At 29.1% G+C, this 23,287-nt stretch overlaps 1 protein-coding gene, 1 long non-coding RNA gene and 1 pseudogene across 2 annotated transcripts; 2 read left to right on the top strand and 1 right to left on the bottom strand.

Moving 5' to 3' along the window:
• Positions 1-6,824: 6,824 nt before the first annotated feature.
• LOC107029864 (vicilin-like antimicrobial peptides 2-2) lies at positions 6,825-12,977 on the bottom strand. Its single transcript, XM_015231314.1, has 6 exons — positions 12,542-12,977; positions 9,440-9,615; positions 9,263-9,346; positions 8,914-9,180; positions 7,552-7,849; positions 6,825-7,260 (listed from the first exon to the last, which is right to left on the bottom strand). The coding sequence occupies exons 1-6, from the start codon at positions 12,975-12,977 to the stop codon at positions 7,106-7,108; spliced, it is 1,416 nt and encodes a 471-aa protein (XP_015086800.1). The 3' UTR covers positions 6,825-7,105.
• Positions 12,978-18,689: 5,712 nt separating this feature from the next.
• Positions 18,690-21,216, top strand: LOC107030394 (annotated as a pseudogene).
• Positions 21,217-22,034: 818 nt separating this feature from the next.
• On the top strand, positions 22,035-23,230 carry LOC107030813. Its single transcript, XR_001458150.2, has 2 exons — positions 22,035-22,412; positions 23,039-23,230. It is a non-coding gene; the product is annotated as an uncharacterized LOC107030813 (long non-coding RNA).
• Positions 23,231-23,287: the final 57 nt, after the last annotated feature.

The following is a 23,287-nucleotide window of genomic DNA, read 5'->3' as shown; positions in this document are numbered from 1 at the left end:
TTAAAGGTGAGATTTCTATCATTTTTTCTTAATTAAATTCAAGTGACTATAAGATATTTGTTTTAATTAATTAATTCATCTTATTTTTTTTCCTTTTTTTTTTTTAAAAAATCTGATTACAAACATGTGCATTCTGAAATGCAAATAAAACTTGTTCAAATTAAAAACAAAAAGAAAGAGACAGAATCAGAAGAAATAAAGTGGAGGGATGTCCAAGCTGTTCCTTTTTCTGTAGCATCAAATTGATTTGCCTACACTATTGTTCCTCTTTTCAGCATTATTTAGTTTAATATAATACAACACCTTTTGTCCTTGCATTTAATATACACATGTTATACACTAAATAAAATGACCTAATATATTAACCCTTTAGCTTAGATATGATGTACCGCTCGTTATAAAAATAATTTATAAATATTTTTATTATTATACAATGACTCACATATATTCTTATTGTTACAAAATGAACTCATATATATCTTTCATACAACGGAAGTAAAAAAAATTAATTTTAATTTTAAATTTATATTTTATATTTTTAATTTTTAAAAAATTCATGTAGGGATATATATATGGTCCTTCTAGAAAAGTTCAAAATATATTTTAATCTTTTTCCTACATATTTTTTTTACTTTTTTTATTATCATAATTTGATTTTCTTACTCTAATGTTAATTGTGTAAAGAAAAAAATTAAACAATTTTTCTTGTGACTAGCTATGTTATAGTTTTAAATTGCTTTTCGGCTATATATATTGTAATTTATTTTTTGTATTTGAAAAAAATAATAATTGGGGCATCTATAATAAATTTTACAAGAAAATTAGTGCAACATAAATAAATTTGACCATCAAAATAATAAATTAAATTTAAATTAGTCGTTGAAATAATAAAAAAGTCAAAAAGAAATACCTGTGAGGTGGATCAAATATACCCATATGAATTATATTTTTAAAAAAATTAAATTAGACTTATTTTTTCACTTCCGTTTGAGGAAAAGGGAATATGTGAGCTATTTGTATAACAATATGAGCCACAACCACTTTCATAACAATCGATATATACACTCTAGATGACAAAGTTTAAGAATATATATGAGTCATTTTCATAACGAGAGATATAACAACTCTAACTATATGTCTTTTTGGAAAGGGATTTCTTAATGATCTGTTTATATTTGAAAATAAATCGGTACAATTGAATTTCATATTAGATTAGGAATGCATGAATCAACTTAACTTGTTAAATATTTTTTATGATAGAAGAAACATATATTATTACTATATGATTTGACCAAATGTTTAGTCTTTTAGTATAGTGATTAAGGGGTTAATGAAAATTCCTTAAAAGCCACGTAGTTTAGCCTTATTGACTTCATAATAATCCCTCCCCCTGTGCATATATATACACATATAATACGAAAAAAAATTATTCGCAATATCAAGTGTTTACACCAAACATAATATACAGAATTTAATTTGATAGTCCATTTGGAAGAGTGCCATATTTTGGAAGATAAATGTTGTCTTCCCATTTGGTATTACATTAATATTCATTACACAATGATTAATTTCACTTGCTCTGATTTTTCTTTTATCACATGCTCAATATCAGCATAACATGTCCACTTGATATTTGCCAAAACATAACTTCCTACGTGATACTATCATCATACACACAATTCATATTAATTCAATATAAATGGATTTTGCCATTAGTTGAATTATTAAGTGAGTAATTTTCTTTGTCCAATTATTTGAATCATATACTAGTGTAACATAATGTTGTCCATGTTCCTAATGCATTATTCTAGATGTGTAGGTATTATTATTATTATTACTACGAAAAAGTGGAAAATTAAGTTTTCCAAGTTAATTATACATGTTTACTAAGAAAAAAGAATCATCAAAGTATGGCTTAGGTCTTAAAAGAAATTAGGTGGCTTTTGCTTCAATCAGGACAAAAAAGCAAATTGTTTTCTACTTGTAAAAAAAAAATATACGCTTTTAATGAGAAGCTTTATTTTGTGTCTCACGCAACTATTAACACAAATAACAATAGATGTACGTACGACTACTAAAAATCAAGGAATTAGTGACAGACAAATAGCAAAATCACATGCTAATTCGATTTAGCTACAATTTAGCTACGGACTATAAGACAAATCATTTAGCTAGGATCTATTTAGCTATATGAATAGCTAGAAACGATAAGTTTCATACTTAATTTCGTATTTTCAAGTAGATTTAAATTTTAAATTTTTTAAATCGACTTGCTTGTGAGAGAAAAAGATATAACTATCTCTTTAGATTGCACAGACCTTTTAAAATCATTCTTTTTGTGTGGATGACCACACGATTTGTTAGTTATGTGTGAGATACAAAATAAATGTTTTGGTTTTGAATCAAACATACACCAAAAAATAACAATATTTTTCAAAGAATTTTTCTTTGATGGTGTTCCGGTAAAAAGCAATAATTGGACTTTTTATCTCTTTTTTTTTTTTGGTGGTTGAATTATTAGAAGGAAGCATTTATATTACAAAATTACATCAGCGTAGATAAGAGAGACCCCAGGAATTGACAGTACATGAGTACAACTCAATTAAGAGGAGATCAACCGCCACAGAACATGGTTGTTTATTTGAACTTTCACTTTTTTTTACTGTAACATTATTTTATCTTGTAATTTCTTCCTCTTACTTTTATTTCTCGTATTAGTTTTTAATTCTGATTTTCTTACCATATTTGAATTTTACTCTTCTCTTGAAGGAGAATTTAACCATTACCATAAAGGCTTTAAAAAAATTTTAAATGAAAAGGATAATTCTTTTTCATATTTGATTTTTCTTTCCTTGAAGGAAACGTATGAAACCTATATATGGAAGCTTCATTTTCTCATACAAAGAACACAATAACATCCACAACGTAGACGTTTAAGAGTTTGTTTATGGTGATATTATTTTCTCAACCGTTTTAATTTAAAAAAATACTATTAATTTTTATATGTTGGCTAATTGGTCAAACCATATAATAGTACTATATTTTATAGTATAGTTTTTGTCATCTGACTTATTGCCTTTGTGATTTGCAAATTATAAACTTCCACATAATGCTCTGATTATTTCGAACTCAACATTATATTCCACGCTCTCAATTTATTTTTCAAAGAAGTAGATACACATAGTTTAAATTAACATAGAATTCAATAAAAGAAGTACCATCTTTCTAAAAAAAATTGCAGCTTAAATATGACATTATTAACATGTATATAATTATAAAAGCTTTTTCATTAAAAGTAAAATGTGAAATATATTTAATTATTGTTTCAAAATTTACAAATATCTGTTTTTCTAAGGCAAAAAGTACCTCGTCTTATTGTATATGTTATGCTTTTTGTAATTTTAAGTGTCGGAACAAATTTTTCTTTCACTAACATATATTATTTAAATATTTTAAATTGTTAATCATTATAATTAAAAGCGCTTGTTTAGATTCATAAAAAAATAATCGTTTTAAAATTTAAATTATGTCACGTAAATTTAAGAAAAGGGTTGGATATCTTGTTTTGCAAGTAAAAACGTCAGAGTGATCAGAGAAGCATAAGAGTAGTACGATGGTGTGGTGGTCTTTTATGAATCAGTGACTGACTCATTTTCAGTCGTCACAAATAACGTTTAGCACACGAGCATCATTGACACTTGTGTCAACCACTACACTACAAATTACTCTATTTTACCACTTTGGTCTACCTATTCCTTTCTACTCTCTTGTAATATTCTCTAGCATCATCTTTACATACTCCGAGTAAATTATTAATAGGTGTTTGATCATGTGATATCATATTACGATATGAAATTATGAGATGAAATCAACGTTGGTACACATGCAATTTTATGCTAATTTTATCTCATAAGATGAATTATCATATTCTCCAAAAATTATGATATGAAATAAGATGGGAATTCCATATCATAATTTGAGATTTTTTTAAACATTAAAATTGATCCATAAGTTTATATTTTGTTAAAGATAACCCCACAAACTTTTGGAGCTTGGAAAAATAGATTTAGAATAATGATACAAGGCATGAATCATTATGGTATTGACACAAGTGAAATTGTCATAACTTGTGCAGTGTTACATAATTATTTGCCAGAAGAAGTGATGAAATATTTATGGTCTATGAGCATGAAAATATAGTTGCGGATGATATTGACCAACAAATGGCTCAAAGTAATAATGTTGAAATTCATCTTCTCGGTCACATGATCAAGAAATGCAAGTTCAACGTGAGGAGATTGTACGTATTATGTGGGGGGATTATATTAAAGATTATTTCTTTTATGTTCAATTATTTTTATTGAATTAAAGTTTGATATTGAAACATTTACTTAAGTGGGAAACAAATAGTTTGTAATAATTTATTAAGAGATTTTATAAATTTTTGTGTATTTGATAAGATTGAATAAACAATTGGTGCTATTTTAATGGTTTTATAACTAATGAGATTCTTATGTTTATAAGAAAATGTACAACACAAAAATTTCATGTCGCATGTCCAAACAAATCTTCAATTTCATCTCATGATTCCATATCGCATGGCCAAATTAACCCTTAGTTTCGTGCCTAAATTAATGATAGCCTTAAAAATATTTCTCTATCAAGTGGTCTCAGTTTTTTTGTAGGAATATGGGTTTATGATAAAAAATCGAGAGAAGTGTTGAAAATACTCCTAAATTTGGTGAGAATTTAGGGATATATATTTCACTTATGTTGCAAGTTTTGATAGTGTATTTAAGTTCATTTAGTCAAATAAAAAGGTATTTTTAATGTTATCAATAGTTTAGAAATGAAACTAATAATTTATATCAAGTTAAAGAGTATTTTTAATACTTCAAATAAATAACAACATCACTTTAAATTCATAAGGAAATAAAGAGATCATCTAATAAGTGAGTTTTATTTTACTATATATACAATACTTGTATACGTGAAAAGATATGTACGTTCAATTGAATAGTGGAGCTACTTACACCTAAATTGACCCGTAGCTATCAAAGAAAAAGGATGAAAAATTTGAACCATAAAATTGTTTACATTTAAAAGTTACTTAAAGCATCCACATTGGTGAGAATATGACTACTTATTGATTTAATTTTTAAAAAGGAATGACATATTTATATTTAAATTTTTTAAATTTAGACTTTATATTTAAACTTAATGACATATTTTTGTAACAAGAAATGTGTAATGATATATTTAATTAAGAAAAAGTACTATTTTAAGAAAATCGCGTTTAGAAAATTTATATTTGTTTTAGTTATATTTTAGAACTTCACATTAGTTAAAGCATGAAAAGTAGTCAATAGGATTCCAACTCAGTCCATATAAAGGTATGCAACGTTTAAACCAACGCACCTCGAATAAGGTATATATATTTACATAACTTTTCGAAGTTAACAAGTGTGTATGCTTCCTCAAGAGGACACATGAGTCTGCCTCTACGTCTCAGTCTTAATGAACAAAGTCACTTAACCTAACATTTTATATAAACAAAGGACTCAGAGCTAATTTGCAAGGGTGTGATAGCGTTTCAAAGTAGATATATCATTTAATAGTAAGTATAGAAAGAAGTGGTAGTAAAATAGGGTGTCAGAGGTGAGGTGTATAGTGAAGATCATTAAATAAAGAGCAAAGTATTAGTGAATACATATTGTGTTGTTTCTTACGATAAGTTTATTTTGGTGAAAGATCCACAATTTCTCCTACAAAGTCTATCAATGCTAACATCAATCACATGGCGGAGACATTACCTCACGGGTGCCTATATACACGTGTATATATTTTTTAAAAATATTTTATTTTATAAGAATTAATTTAATTCGACATAAAGAAGAAAGATTTTTGAAATTTATAGTCTCGACTATAAATTATTTCATTTAGGGTGAAATAAATATTTAAGTTAAATTGTTACTTTATACATGTCATTTTTTAACAAATTATTAAGCTGGGACTTGAAGGCAACAATCAAAATGAAATATTATTTGATCGTAGAAATATCATGTTAGGCGCAACTAAGGGTGTACATGACCAGATTGGTTCAGGTTTTTTAAATATCAAATCAAACCATTTGTGTCGGATTTTTGAATTTACATTAATTTTAATTTAAATTTTTATTATTTTTTTCTAAAAAATATAATCCCATATGAGTAATTAATCCTTGTCAAACATATTTTTTTTTTACTTTTTTTGTTTTAATGACTAATTTAGAATTATTATTTTGATGATCAAATTTATTTATGTTTCACTAATATTCTTATAAAACTTATTGTAGATGACACAACTTTTTTCTTCGAATACAAAAATCAAATTACAATATAGACAAAAGAAAATAGTTTAAATTTTTTTCTTTAAACTAAAAAATGAAAGAAGTTTCTCTCGTCAAGCTCCGCCCCATTTACTCAACTTTAAGTTTTAGCCTATGACATAATATCTCTTGGCTTATTTTTATTTGTTAGTATTTAACTTGACACGTCTATAAAAAGAACAATTATTAATATAGGCATGTTCCTAGATTGTCCCTATTAAATCATGTCCACCTTTTTAGCACCTATCTCTTTTTGGGCTTTGATTATTGTGGGCTTTTAAGACTACGCCTCACACAATTCAATTGGGCATCTAGACTTGCTTGTCACAAAATTGTACTCCTTCAAGTATAACACACGCCATAAATCAAAACCCACATGACTAAATATTTAAGGGAATACAATGTTGGAAATCAAACATTCGCTAGCAAAATGCAAAATGAAAGATAAAAGTTCAGATAACAAATCAACCAACCAAAATCGAAACCGATTTTATTCATTTTCGTTGGCGCTTTTGTCTCCATAAGTTAACATTTTGTCATATACCATAACCCAACTAAAGTTGGTAATTCTTATTAACTAAGCCACTACTTACTCTACATAATTACTCATTTATTAACCCATTTACATGATAGGAAGTAGTAGCAACATTACTAGTGCAAAAACTACGGCATTGTTATCACCATCTCTTGTAGCCAACATAAACCCACATTGGAGTCTGATCAGCCACAGCCCCCCATTCATGCAGCGGCTCGGCCACTCTGTCGACCACCAGGTCCCTGGAAGAAGAACTCCTCCTGTTGGCTCCGGAATATTTGTTCCACTTCTCTTGCCGGTAGCCCGAAACCCAACTCTAGTGCTTCCCTCTCCAGTTGACTCATTACATTGTTCCTCCCTAACAAATACAAATCAGTCCTTAGATCAAATGACATTGTTCCTCCTAACAAATACAAATCAGTCCTTAGATCAAATGACATGAATATTTTTGAATGAATTTTCGTGTTAAATCAAAATCAGAAATCTTGAAATATATTTATAGGTATACTTACCTAGTGTGTGAGAATCAACTAGATGGTAAGATCAATTAAGTGAATTATTCAAAATTATTCGTCACCGCACAGGTAAATCAAATATAACATGTTTGTAACCGTAACCCACCGAGTTAAATTCTTATGCATAAAATCACCTGCAAGAGGGACAATTTCGTTGTCACGGGCATTGATGTTGAAGCCAACGATTTGCAAATTCTGGTTTGTGGAAGCTACGCCGACAAATGGATGGCCAGGAGGGATAACGAGTACCATCCCACGCCTCAACTTTGAACGCACCTTTTGGTAACTGGAGCCAATTCTTGTTTCGTGGCTCGACGTGGACTTGGACTTGGACGCCAAGTGAGGGCATGCCATCTCAAAGTAACCTTCACCCTGTACTACCACTGCTATTTTTGTTGCCCTGGAGCTGTAAATTGGACCAACCATGCCACCCTATGTATATATATACAAATAGAACAGGCAAAGGAAGAATTGTCAGCTTGCATACTGAGTAGGGATCGACAATATATATGAAAAGTCTAATACATTGGAACATAATATGTAAACGTGCCCTTAATTTTGTCAAAATCGACATCATATCCTCCGTGCACTCTTGAACTTATATAGTAAAATTAAACAATTGGACTTGTATAGTAAAATCAAACAAGAAAACACACACGTCGATACAATATAAATCAGTTCGAGCGTATCTCATGCGAGATGAGAATCGTCATGTATGATGCCACACGTACATGTCTACTTTTTCAAGTGCATATACATTCATCTTTATGTAAGTTCTCAGTAATTGAAGAACACATTTATATTAACTTATTTAATCATATATTCAGTTTTATATCCATTTAAGTATTATACATACTCAAAGTTAAAAAAATAAATATGAACTAAAACCAAATTAAAAGTCACATTAATATATTACATTTTATTTGATTTAACTAATAAACTAGTGAAACTATATCTAATCCATCTCTAAGAACCAACATTTCAACTAGTGAAACTATATTTAATCCATCTCTAAGAACCATGATTTCAAAAGATAACCCCCCCCCAACCCCACACACAACCAAACTTCATCTCCAATATTCAAAATCCCTGACACTGTTTTAAGTTTTACGTCTCTCAAGAAACTGGACAATTTTTTCCATTGTACTCTTCTTTCATGTTTTCTAATTAAAGTCAATTTTTCAATAAATTAATATGAAATAATTCATTTTAATTAATTAATTTGACCAATGAACATGAATTAGTTACTTAATTTTTCTATGTTAATCAAATGCATATTTCAAAGGATAATTATTTCGAGAGTAAAATAGGAAGAGTAGTGTCATTTATGCATTAATCTTGTGAAATGACAAGTACTAAAAAACATCTATTTTTAGTAAGAACCACGTGTAACGTGTAAATAGGAACAGGGAGACTTACTCTTCTAAAAGAACACTTTGGTTTTTAAACATATGCTCAATCCTCACATGAAACGATTAGAGTTACAATTTGCTCACCTCGGTGATGTTAGCGAAATTGACCGAAATATCAAGGTCCTCTAATTGCTTGTAGTTGCTATCATCTACTTGATAGAATTGTCCATACTGGTTGGATCGCAACGGCCGTTGCTTATAAATGTTGACGGACCCCTTTGATTCTCCTCCAAAAGGCCAAATTCCGCCTTCTTCGTGCTGGCTCATCACCCTGATTTGCTCTTCTGAAGCTCTTATTATCACGCCTTCCCTTTGCTGCCCGAACAGCCTCTGCAATCTATCCTTCCTAGTCTGTTTCCACAAAATATTTTTAGTACATGATAAATTGGAATGAAGAGAGTATGTATATATCCAAATGAAAAAATTAGCTCACATTGAGTGCGGCTTCAAGTATTTCCGAGCTAAAGGCGCTATAAAAAGATTCTGGATTTTGTCGTCCTCCTGGCCCAAAGAAGTGCTGCATGCATCAAACGAATAGATATCATTCACGGTCTCTATTGGAAGAATTGGATAGTTCATGTTAATATCTGTAAGAGGGAGAGTTGGGTACCTCAAAGTGCCCGGGAGTGGAGACGGGGCGGAGAAGCTTGGCTATGAGAAGTTTTTCATTATCGTCCCTGTTAATTAAGTAAGCGGTTGTTCCGGCACAAACCTTGATAACATCGCCACGTCTAATATTGAAGCTATTCCTCTTCCCCTTACGAACCAAGCTCAACGTTCCTCTCCCTGAACAATGTTAGTATAATTTGTATAATCTAATAATGGATGAAAGACTTTGTAATTATGGTTTAAAATAAATCATATTTCAAAATTTAAATTATTTCTAATTCAAAATCATTGTAGCGCATATCCTACCTATTCTAGCCCTGTTCGATCATGTAATAAAATTTTGTTCCAATTAGTTCTTATTATTGTGAAGGAAAAATGTTACCCCACTATAGGTAGGGCGGAGTCAAAGTTTGAACTCCTGAGTGTAGGAAAAATTCAGTTTATGTATAGCTTATTAATTTGAAATCCAGCAACTTAAGTTCAAAATTTGACCAGTTAAATTTCAAATTCTTACTTAGTCCCCACGGAGCTGAGTTGCTTCCTCTGTGGTCAGAGGATTGTAGACAAATACACATGACTATTTAAAAAAGAATGACCTCTTTTCTTTCTTTCCTTTCTAATCTGTTTAAAAAAAATGAACTTTTTCTTTTTTTGTTAACTTTTCACGTGACTGTTTAAAGACATAAGATTAAAGGATTATTTTTTACATTTAACATAACTTTAATTTAGGACACATATAAAAAGTCTTTTTAATTTTCTTAAACTCTGTGCCAAATCAAACTAGCCATTTTTTGTGAAACGAAATGAGTAACTTATAACTCAAAAGACAAATTGATAAGTGGATAGAAAGATGAATTTCTATTCCTGAAAACTTATTCTGAAACCTATTTAACACAAAAGTGTATACTTTAAGAGTGTGTTTGGTACGAAGGAAAATGTTTTACATGAAATTTTTTTTTCTGAAAAACAAGTAGATTTATGATTATTTTCTCATGTTTGATCGCTGAGTAGAAAATATTTTTAGGAAATGATTTTTAGTGTTCGACTTGTGAATAAAAAATGTATTTGAGAATATTTTTTAAGAGATTTTTTCTGGGGGGTGGGGGGTGTGGTGGTAGGGGTGAAATAACAAAAAAATTGAAATTGACAAAATAAAAATTTATTTTGGAAGGTGAGGTAGGGGTACTGGGGCTGGGGCTGAGGTAGGGGTGAAAAATAAAGTCATTGAAGTCGAGAAACTTCTTTTTTAAAAAATAACTTTTTCTTGGTTTTTTAGGGGGCGGGGGTGATAGGAGGTGAGGGATTGAGGATATGGGGTGAAAGAAAATGAAATTTTGAAGTTAAAATATTTTTAAAAAACAAATTTAATTTTTTTTAGCATGGTAGGAGGGTGGATGGTGAGATGAGGGTAAGGGTGAAGAAATGGAAATTTGAAATTGAAACGATTTTTAAAAAAACAAAATCTATTTTATTGGAGGGGGGTTGTCTGGGGTGGGTAGTGTAGGGGAGGGAAGTTCGGGATCGAGGTGGAAAATAAAATTTTGAAATTGAAAAATATTTTTTAAAAAAATAAACTTAATTTTTTTGGAGGGATGGAGAGATGATCGGGTTCGGGGAAGGGCGGACTGAAAATATGAAATTTTGAAACCTAAAATATTTTCTAGAAATGGCTATTTTTTTTAAAAAAAGTAATTTGAAGTAGAATGAGAATTTTGAAAAATGTTTTTCATCAACTTTTGAATGAAAATCATTCTCTTAATTTTTTAGAAAAATGGATTGAATTAGAAAATATTTTTCAAAACTTTTGTCCCAACCAAACATGACATAAAAATAAAAATTGAAAAACATGTTCTCCTTCATACCAAACACACCCTAAAGCATTTTGTAAGTTTCCAAAAAGCATAATACATATATGAGACCTTAAAATTGACATCAAATTTTAACTACGATCTCAAACTTTCATAGTGCACAAATAGACACTTTAACTATTCTATCTTTCAATAAATAAACACGCGATTTTAAAAGCTAAAGTGAGTGAATACAAACGCTCCCACGTGTATTAGTGAGCCAATCAGTGTCTGTCAACTAACTAAACATTTTACATGTCTTTTTTTTAAAAAAAATATTTTAAATGTCATTTTGGAACTAAAAAAAATCAAAAATAATTTTATTTAAATATAAAAGAGATTCATTAAGGGTAAAATTGTCAATCTCAACATTTTTTTACCTTTGCAAGCTTCGAAAATTGCCCCTCACTCGCGCAGAATACTCGCGCAAGATGTGTGCATTTTGCCGAATAGAAATTACGTATTTATTTATTGAAAGATGAAATAGTTAAAAGTGGCTATTTATGCACTATGAAAGTGTGAAATCAAAATTAAAATTTGATTATATTAGACCTGTCAAGAACAGCTAAAAATAAGTGAATCCAAGGAAAATCACCACTTAATATGTATTCCCTCTATCCCATATAAATTCTCTCCATTCCATATTAATTTATCATTTTTCTATAAAGATATTAAAATATCTTTTATAAAAAATTTTACTACAGATTAAAAAATAAAAAATTAAATTTAAATGACTTTTAAATTAAAAAAAAATAGAAGTTTAAAACCTACTTTTAAATTTATCTTAAATTATTTTTACCTTATAAAACACTACTTTCAAAAGTTAAAAAGTTAAAAATGGCTATTTTAACACTCAAAATTATTTTAAATTATTTTTAATTTTATTAAAAACTACTTCTAAAAGCTAAAAGTGAATTCAAACCGATTCTTAGTACGGTAAAGAGCTAATATAGAACCACTAATAATTACTAGTATTTTTTTCGTAAGATGATATATTAGATGAAGGTAACAAGTTTATTTGTCCAAACTCAAATAATTTATTAAGTATACTTAAGTAAACAAATACAGAGCCTCTATCTTTAGATGCACCCAACACAAGAAATGTCCATCTAAATCGAAATGATAATTAACTCAAATTACTTGGTGTTAAAAATTACCAATTAACATCTAATATTGTAAGTAGTTAGAGTTTATGGTTATTTACAACATAATTTTAAACAATTGTATACTCTAAATGTACACACAAATTAACATACCTTGAGCAACAAACAAAACAACATCAGCATCCCAATGATTAGGAACAACAAAAGTCTTTGGATTTGCTTCAAGAATTGCAAAACGATAATTTTCAATTCCTTTAAGCAACTTAGACCTCTCATTGAACTTAGGAAGAACACGAATTCGACCGTGCTCGGTCTCAATTCCCATAATAAAATGCTCTTCGTAAAATACATAAGGATTATTTTCCCCCTCTTCTCTTCCTTCATATGAATTAGTTTCTTCTTCTTTTTCCTGTTTTTCACTATGATACAATTTTTCACATATATCATAACACTTTTCCCTTTGATATTCTTCTATTTGTTGTAACACCTTGCAATGATGTCTACATTGTTTTAGGTCTGATTCTTTGGTACCAAAAGCTACAACCACTAAGCAAAATAAAAAAGGTAATACTTTTGCTCCTTTCATCATGTAATATTCTTTTTCTTTGTATTATGAATGGAAATATGAATATGGATAATTATTTATATAGTATAATGTTTGAAGAAGATATAGATGAAAATTTTGATAGAAAGACATGCATGAAGACGGGTGTCAAATTGGGTACAACTTACGTGGTAATAGAAAGAAGTGATTTATTGCCGCGTAACGCAACATGAAGTGAGAAAAAAAGGAGAATATTCCTTTTTTTTTCCTTTGTCTTGTTAACTTTTTTTTATTTTATTTGATGTTTTCATTGATATATGATTATTTTAAATTTTTATAGAGCTTTATTCGATGAAAAATAATATCTTTTATTGAAAATTTTTATATTCAAAATTTAGATTTAGAATCTGCGATCAATCTATTAATAATAAAAGGTGTGATATATCTCTTAATTTTGTCAATAGAGTTGATATACTCCTTGTTATAAAAGTGATTCATATATATCCTTACGTATAAATATACATATACCCTTTTCCTCTAACGGAAATGAAAATAATAATAATTTCAATCTAATTTTTTATTGTTTTTTTCTAAAAAATATAATCTCATATGAGTAAATTTAATCCTCGTCAAACATATTCTTTTTTATTATTTTTTTCAATGACTAATTTAGAATTATTATTTTGATAATCAAAGTTATTTATGTTTCACTAATATTCTTGTAAAACTTATTGTAGATGACAAAACTTTTTTCTTCAAATACAAAAATCAAATTACAATATCGACAAAAAATAATAGTTTAAATTTTTTTTTCTTTAAACTAAGATTGGAAGAAAAAAATAAAATAAGAATAAGAAACTCAAATAATTATAATAAAAGAAGTCAAAAAATAATTTATTCATGAAAAAAATTTAAATATACCTTGAACTTTGATATATAGAAGAATCATATATACCCCTAAATAATTTTTTTAAAAAATTTAAAAAATATAAATTTAGAACTAATTTTTTAACTTCCATTAAATGAAGGGTATATGGGAGCTCATTTTATAATGGCAGGTGTATATGTGAGCCGTTTGTCTAACGATAAGGGCATATATGAGTCACTTTCATAACGAGGGGTATATCAGCTCCAAATTGCAAAGTTGAGGGGTATATCAGACCCCTTCCCCTATATTATATTGTCTCATTAAGTTATATAGGTGGAATATTTTTTTTTAATTCAACATGTAATACTTTAGGTTAGGCGTGTATATGATCGGGTTGGTTTGAGTTTTTTAAAGATTAAATCAAACCATTAATGTCGGATTTTTGAATTTATAAACCAAACCAAACCAATGAAAATCGGGTTTTTCAACTTCAGATTTTTTCAGATTTTTGAGTTTTTCGATAAAATATTCATATAAACATATAATTTACTTGTACTTCAAATATTTCTTTAGTCATACCAAAATACAACTATCTAAGTTATTTTTCAAGAAAATAAATATCCAACAAAAAAATAATAATAAAATCGCTTAAAATAAATATTGCAAATTAATAATTTATAATGAAATTAATTGATCATAATTTAAAGTACTAAATCATGCTAAAATAAATTTAGTAAGTATTAGTTACTTGCCTAAATATTAAAAGAAAGTAAAATTAGATCATGTATTTGAATTGTCTAAATCTATGTAAAACTAAAAAACAAATATTCAATTCTTGTCATTCTTAGTGTTGAATTGATTTCTTTTTGCATCAGTATTAATTTGATTTTTATTTAAACTTTATTATAATTAACAACACGTATGGACTATAATCTTTATTAGATCAGTAAGAATTCTAACTTCCAAACATGGAATAAATATATTAAAAGATAAAAACTGTGAAAAAGTATAAGAGATGTTTAAAAATAATATCAAAGTAAGTATTTTACGTATAAAATAAAAATTTAAAATTATATATATAAAGTCGGGTTGATTTGGTCTCGGGTTGATTTTTTTAGTTGAAACCAACCCAACCCAAATATAGTCGGATTTTTTTTTCAACATCAAACTAAGTCAAACCAAACCACTAGTCGGATTTTTTTTTTCAACACCAAACTAAGTCAAACCAAACCACTAGTCGAATTTTTTTCGATTTGACTTGCAGTATGGTTCGCTTTTCGATTCAATTTTGTACACCCTTACTTTAGGTTAATTCATTTTTTTGAGGTTCTCTATTACTTACTAGATATATGACCCGTGTTAGCACGGGATACAAATATATTTGAACTTTAATCGAAATTACCTTAACAATTTTAAATTTTGGACATGATCTATTAACCCTTACACTATTTAATAGTGTATTTTGCAGATATATAGGTGCTCATGTGGATATTATAAATATTGCATTAATATAATTAATAGTAACTTGTCCAGCATAACACTTATATATTGTTAAAATACACTATTTAATAGTGCAGGGGTAATAGATCATACACAAAGTTTGAGATTGTTACAACAATATCGATCAAAATTCAGATATATTTCATACCTTTTTCCCTTTAAACTAATTCACTTTATCAAATTTTAATTTGATTTATTGAGAGTGTGAATTGAGTTTTCTTCCTAAACTATCTACAAATAGTTAGTGAAACATAAATAGACATAGCCTAGATCAAGTAATTGTCTAAAAATGTGTCTAGGTGTGTTTGTCCATAAAATCTTCGTTCACCTGACATTTATAACAACTCTATTCGTTAACACATTAGTTTTTTTAAATATAGCTTTACTTGCCTTCTTTAAAATCTTAAACTTCACCCTCTCAAATCGAAGATATTAGTGACACTGTAGAAATGAGAGACTAAGGTTAAGATGGAGAAGAAGGTGGTGAACATCACGGTTGGAATAAAATTAATTTATATGGTGATGATTTTAACCTTTAACCTAATGTTAATTTACTTACATAAAAATCTCTCTGAACTTGTCCACATAACTCACTTTAGCAATTTAACTTTACGGATAATTATTTACCTCCCTTAACTCATTTCAAGTAGGGGTGTGCAAAAACCGAACCGACCAATAAACCGAACCGATAAAATGTTATTGGGTTATTGTTATTGGGTTATTGGTTTATTGGGTTTTTAATGGGTTTAAAAAAAATAGTTATTGAGTTATTGGGTCGGTTTCGGTTTTCCTATTGGGTTATTGGGTAAACCGATAACCCAATAAGACGATAGTTATTTACTACTTTACCTTTCCTCAATATTAAATATACATAATTTAATACATAAATAGATTCAATATTAGCTTTTCAGGCTATGTGATTTTTTGGTTAGGAAATTGGTGAGAACTTTGTTGATTATCTGGTGGATCAAGCAACTGTTCAAGATTGTCTCATTGAAATATTTTATTTTAGTTTTAATTCTAGTTCGTAATTGTAGGCGATAGCTTTTGCAAGTTTGTGAATGTTAGTAATTTGATCAACATTCAAAGTTTTCTATTATGTTTTGGCGGTAAGTTGGTAACATGTAATTATAACATACGTACTATTATATATTATTTGATCGACATTTTCTTATTGGGTTAACCGAAACCGAACCGATAACATCAAAAACCGATAAACCGATAAAAAATTTCTTATTGGTTTGTTATTGGGTTAGCATATTTTAAAACCGAAAACCGATAAATCGAACCGATTATATGTAAAACCGAACCGAACCAACCGATGCACACCCCTAATTTCAAGTGAATTTAATACCACCTTAATAGATGACGTGGCAAAACAAGAAAAGCAAAAAAATTGAAGGCACATAAGTTTTTTTTTTAAAAAAAAAAGGGTCCCACTATATATATAATTAAAAAAAAACATAAAAAAACCCACCTACCCCATTCTTCTTCTTCAAACCCCTCCACCCCTTTCTCAAAACCCCCACCTCCCCTGCTTGTCTCTTCTTCCTGAAACTCCCAAGTTCCACCAGTGGCGGAGCTAGAAATTTCTTAAATAGTGTCCAGAATTAGCAGCTTGTTATGTTATGGGTGTCCAAATTATGTTATTTAATCATTTTGTATATCATTTTACTTGTATACATGCTATTTTTTTCCGACGAATTGGACACCCTTAACACTATATGGCTACGCAACTAAGTCCCACCACATCCTACCCCTACATCGACCCGTCCTCTTTCTCTTTCATCAAGCTCTACATTCTATATATTTTTTCGTTATACAAATATAAAAAATAATTATTCATCTAACTATAATGTTACTTAATCTATACCTGAATATGCATTAGGAAGTGAAATAAGTAAAGTAACAGCAAATCTAAAAAATTAGTATATCAATTTTGCATAAATTTAAAATCGCATTGTTGATATAAATTGTTGTTTTATCTAGTTGGGAAAAAAGTACGATGACTAATATAATTATTGATGGAAGCAATAGTGAATAATTACAAAGCAATGAAAAATAAAATGAATCAGTCGATATGAAATTTTGGATCTTAAGAAATTGACTCAAATGAAATAATGAAGAGGGTGGGTGAAGAGTGAAAAATAATTTTTTAAAAAGATGTGGAAAAGTAAAATAAAAATAAAAATAAAAGTAAAAATTAATTATCTGACATGTCATCGATGTAGCACTGAGGTGTCACTTAGGTGGTGTACGTGCACTTCACCCATGAATATGAAACTGGTATTGTATATGTAAGGTGCTATTTAATTCACTTACAAAAAGATTAGGGGACAAATAATTATCCGTAAAATTAAAATACTAAAGTGAGTTTTGTTGCCAAGTTTAGAGGGATTTTATGTAATTTCCCAATTATTTTTACACACAAAGTACCATAACGTGACATAAAATTTAAACAAAAGAGAGAATACACACACTGTTATCTCCTAAATTCATATTAGCAAATCAGAAACAATTAAGAAAAAAAGTAAAAGAAAAGAACTATCCGAATTCACAGAAGTCATTGTGTGTTCTTAAGAAATTTAATACCCTCAAGTACTCGAGGTTGTAGATTAATTCCTCCCAAGTTCTAACGGATTAACCATTAAAAAAGTATAGTGGTACTTCAAACTTCAATAATTTCAATAAACTCAAAAAGACAACAACGAATCACACATACAGTCACGGTCGATCGATTTTGTTTTATAAGAAATGTATGCAGAAGGGAGGAATAATTTGATGTAGAAAAATTAGAGAAAGTCTTTATTTATAGCCAACAAAGGGTAAATGTCACAACTTTTTTTAAAAATGACAATTTTTCAGAAAGGACACAACCCTTTGGAAATGACACAACCTTTCAAATGTGTCATAATCTTTTAGAATATCACATCTCATGTTATGGAATCAGCGAAAATCACATGTCCAAATGCTGATTCCGTCTCACGATTCATTATCGTAATTATGATATCCCATGGCCAAAGGCATACTAATAATTCTCTTTTTCCTTACAAAGAAGTTTCAAATTTTATGCAGATATACAAACACAATTATTCATACATATATATAGTAGTTACATATATACAATTATCTAATCGATATACATATACAATTGTTCCGTTTTTACACAAACAGGAGGGTTGCCAACGATTTATAGAATTCTAATGCTCCATAACAAACATAAAATTTGCTATAAAATATAATTATGCAAACTATAACTATAGTATATAGACACGATTTTTATGTCTATTAAAAGTAAAATTACAATTTATTGTATACACATAAGGTCAATTTAATATTAATATAGGTTGAACTAGAGAATTGAGGTACCCCTCTCTTAGCCTTTTCTAACCAATGGAGTTCCAATTTCCATTCTTCATTTTCTTATTTCTTTTCCTATCATTCCTCTATCTACTACATGTGAATGGAAAAAATCAAGAAACTTAAACAAAAAGCTTCCTCCAGGCCCATGGAAATTTCCCTTTTTAGGAAGTTTCATCACTTGGCATTAGAAGGTGGACTTCCCCATCATGCACTCACAAACTTGGGCAAAAAACATGGGCCTTTCATGAACCTTCAACTAGGTGAAATTTCTACAATCCTAGTTTCTTCTCCGGACATGGCACGAGAGGTAATGAAAACTAATGACCTCGCTTTTGTATTGAGGCCTAAATTAGTATCCCCTAGACATAATATGTTACAAGAGCATTGACATCGTGTTTAGTCCTTATGGAGATTACTGGAGACAAATACATAAAGTATGTGTTTTGGAACTCCTCACAATAAAAAATGTCCGGTCCTTTAGTTATCAGGAGGGATGAGGCTTCACACCTCGTGCAACTCATCCAATCATCAACACGTGGCGAGCCGATAAACGTTACAGAGCGATCTTAAGGTATGAGAGTTCGATGACATTGCAAGGCAGCATTTGGGGATCAATTGTTGAAAGATGAAGAGAAATTCATTGAAATATTGAGGGAATTAGTGGAATTGGCAAGTGGATTTAGTGTGGCTGACATTTTCCCGTCAATCAAGATCCTTCATGTGCTAAGTGGATTGAGGAGTAGAATCTTGAAACTTCACCAAAATGTTGATGCTATTGTTAAGGATGTAATCAATGAGCACAAGAAGAATATTGCAAGTGGTAAAAAAGGAAATGATGCATTTGGAGATGAAGATTTAGTTGATGTTCTACTAAGATTAATGGAGAGTGGGGAACTTAGAATCCCAATCACCAATGACAACATCAAAGCCATTACAATTGTAAGTGCTCTTGCTTATAATTGAAAAAATCAAAAAAAAAAATCTAAGGGTGTGTTCATGGAAAAGATTGAAAATAAAATGATTTTTTCATGTGTTCAATATTATCCTTAAAATTTTTTATGTATATATTTTGATCAAATACAATGGGAGATAGAGGTGGAGGTGAAGGTAGAGGTAGGGTTGTGGGGTTATAGGGATGGGATCCAGGGCTATAGGATAGGGGTGAAGATTAGGTGTATTGGAGGATTGGGATGACACACTTAATGTTGAATACTACTTTTCCTTACTTCCATTAGGGAACTCATTTATTTTCTTTCAAGGAACTTGTTTTAATTTGCTAGAAAAAATATTTTTCAAAATTCTAGATCAAATGTGTTTGCAACTAAAGTGAGAAGAAATTAAACATAATTTCTTTGATAAAATAATGAGTGAATAAATTTGTCGGTCCCTTGACTCTTCTATTATAAGATCTCTTTTAGATTCAAGGGTCATTAGTAGTGTATTTCTTGAATGAGGACTAGGATAATGTGGACCTTCTAGAGATTTATTTAATCTCCATGAGAGGATATTATAGATCTTTATGAAGTATTTGGTTGTCAAGAAGAGTTTGGTCATATCTTTTATCTAATCTTTGTGAATATCATATTAATTTCTGAATTTTTTCAGATACGATATATATTACTCTCTCCGTCCACTATTATTTGACATTAATACTATTTTTAGAGTCAAACTATAAGAAATTATGACTAAAAGAACTCTAACAACAAACGCTCCCTACTTAGAGGCTCGTCGAAGATGAAACTCAAAGACAAGACTTGAAGTAGGTACAATATGACAGATTTAAAGATCTTTATGAATATTTCATAAATAATGAATGTAGAACATGTTCACTGCGCCAACAGAAACTTCAGGAACAATAACAACATGGGCCATGACAGGAATGATGAGAAATCCAAATATACCAGCAAAGGCCCAAGCAGAAGTAAGAAAAGCATTTAAAGGACAAGAAACTTTCAATTAGGATGTAATTGAGCAGGGTTCGAATCCCAGACAACCTACTATCATATCGAAATTTTAATTCTCTGTAGAGAAGTCCGTATTTTTCCAATCGACTTCATTCAAAAATGGAATTGATCCACATACACCTTGGTTGACACGAGTATATAAGAGGAATTAAAATATATAAAACAAGTTGTTAAAGAAACATTGAGACTTCATCCTCCATTCCCTCTCTTAATCACTAGAAAATGCATGGAAAACATCAATGGTTACACTATCCCTTTAAAAACAAGAGTCATGGTTAACGTTTATGCGATGGGAAGGGACCCAAAGTATTGGTTAGACACAGAAAGCTTTATGCCTGAGAGATTCGAGCAGAGCTCTATAGATTACATGGGAAATAATTTTGAGTATCTTCCTTTTGGCGCGGAAAGAAAAATGTATCCTGGAATTATATTTGGTTTGATCAATGTTTATCTTCCATTAGCTAAATTGTTTTATCATTTTGATTGGAAATTGCCTGATGGTGTGAAGCCTAAGGATGTTGACATAACTGCAGCAAGAAAAAGTGAGCTTTAATTGATCGCCACTCCTTATTACCCTTTTCAAAAATAATATTTGATTTTTTTTATTTATGTAAATTATGTATTTTATGATATTTATGTCATCTTGTTTCAAACTTGTATGTATATACCAATTTGTGTATACTTGTGTAGTAATTGATGATAATAGCTTCACCATTTTAAATGATATTTCTTCTTTTAATTATGTTTAAAGAAAATATTAACATAAATACGTAAAAAATATATCCCAATTAGTCATGACTTTAACTACTATTATTTAAGTTGGTATGCTAGAATATATTCAATTGTAGAACTGATCATCTTTTATATTCGTTGAACCACCGTCCACCAAGATGAACATAAACAATCTGATAATTTTTGTTTTTCTAGTAAGCTCAAAAACATATATATAATTGTTTAACTTTGTTCCACAAATAAATGTTATAGAAAATTACCTTTCTCAAAATTGAATTTCGTCTTGTTGGAAAATTGCTCAATGTTGAGCATGAAACGAGTCATCTAGAGTTAAAAAAAACTAAAGTTATTTTTCGTAGAAATAAAATATATTTTGCAAAAAACACTTATCGTTTTATCTGTCTCAATAAGTCATCTAGTGTTAAAAGAAATTAAAGTCACTTCTCGTCATAATAATATTCATTGTATCAAAAGTAATATTTGATAGGAGTGTACGGTGTGCCAAGTCAATTGTTGCCAACTATTATTGAACATATGGATGGAATGGAATATTTAATTTGTGACCAAAAAATATTGTACGAAATGTTGCTTTTTCTAATTTAATTTATGGAACACAATTCTCATGACTCTTTAATTTAAAAAATGCTAGTTTCCCAAATCCAAGGAAATCCACAAAAAAATCCTTACTTTAAGGTATGTCCTTCGATTTAAATGGTTGAAAATTCCTATAAATATTCAATCTCAATATGCTCAACAAATCGTCCCAAGTAATAAAACAAAGGAAATCAAATAGAAAAAAAAAAAAAAAAGCAAAGCAAAATCTATCAACAAAAAAATTAAAAACATTAGCCTTCTTGAAAAAAATGGAGGCAAATAAGCTTGTATCAGTATTTTTAATGTGCATGATTGCATTATCAGTTGTTCACGTTTCCGAGGCTGTAACTTTCGATAGCTGCAACGAAAATTGTCAAAAGGATTGCACTTCCAATGGTCATGGCTCCACTTATTGTGCATTGAGATGTGAAACCGATTGCGGTTACAAGGCGCTCAAAGGTACCCCTATAATTTACATAAATTTCATGTATAAAGTGTAAATTACATTTTATTTTTATTTTTTTCTAATTACAATAATTTCTTAAAATTCATAGCTTTTAGATACATTTAAAGAGTATCTCGGATACATTTTAATATCAATCGAATATATGTAGCTCGGATACATTAAAAACTAGCTCGGATAAATAATATGTATTCAGATTCATTAAAAACTAGCTCGGATAAATTAAATACTGACTCAGATACATTAATATGTAGCTTTAATACATTAAATATATTAGGAGAGAAATAAGAGATTTTTAGAAATAGGAAGGAAATATTGAAAATAAGAAGAAAAAAAAAGATGTATATTTCAGTAAATTTTCCTTTTTACTGTCTCGATTGTTCGTGTTATTAGTCTTTTAAGATTTTTATGCACCTTTATTGTTATATGAAATCATTAGTTTTAAACTACAAATATTTCAAATAAATTTAATTTATCAGAATTAGTGTAGGTAATATTTGGTAATGGAGGAGCATTTATTATTATTATTATTATTATTAATAATAATAATTTGTCCACTTGTATTCAAACTATTTATTTATGTTTTAAAATTTTGTAACTTTTTGTGTTGTATTTTTAACAGGTGAATTTGAGAGCCTCACGTCTTGAGCTGGACCAAGAATGTAGGGAATCACCCTAAAAGGAGATAGGGGACAAAGAATAATAAAATCGTGGAATTTATTTTTAATTAAATCATTCATCAATTTCATTTTGCACTTACCATTGTATAATGCTCAGAATTAAATAAAAATAAATTGATTTTTTTATATTTAAATGTTCGTGTCTTCCTTGAGTTTATTGCGTTAAAGTTCAATTTCTATATATATATATA

The sequence above is a fragment of the Solanum pennellii genome, chromosome 9 (genome assembly GCF_001406875.1).
Source record: "Solanum pennellii chromosome 9, SPENNV200".
Classification (NCBI taxonomy): domain Eukaryota; kingdom Viridiplantae; phylum Streptophyta; class Magnoliopsida; order Solanales; family Solanaceae; genus Solanum; species Solanum pennellii.
Note: the sequence above shows the minus strand (reverse complement) of the source record. Positions and strands in the feature narration are given on the sequence as shown.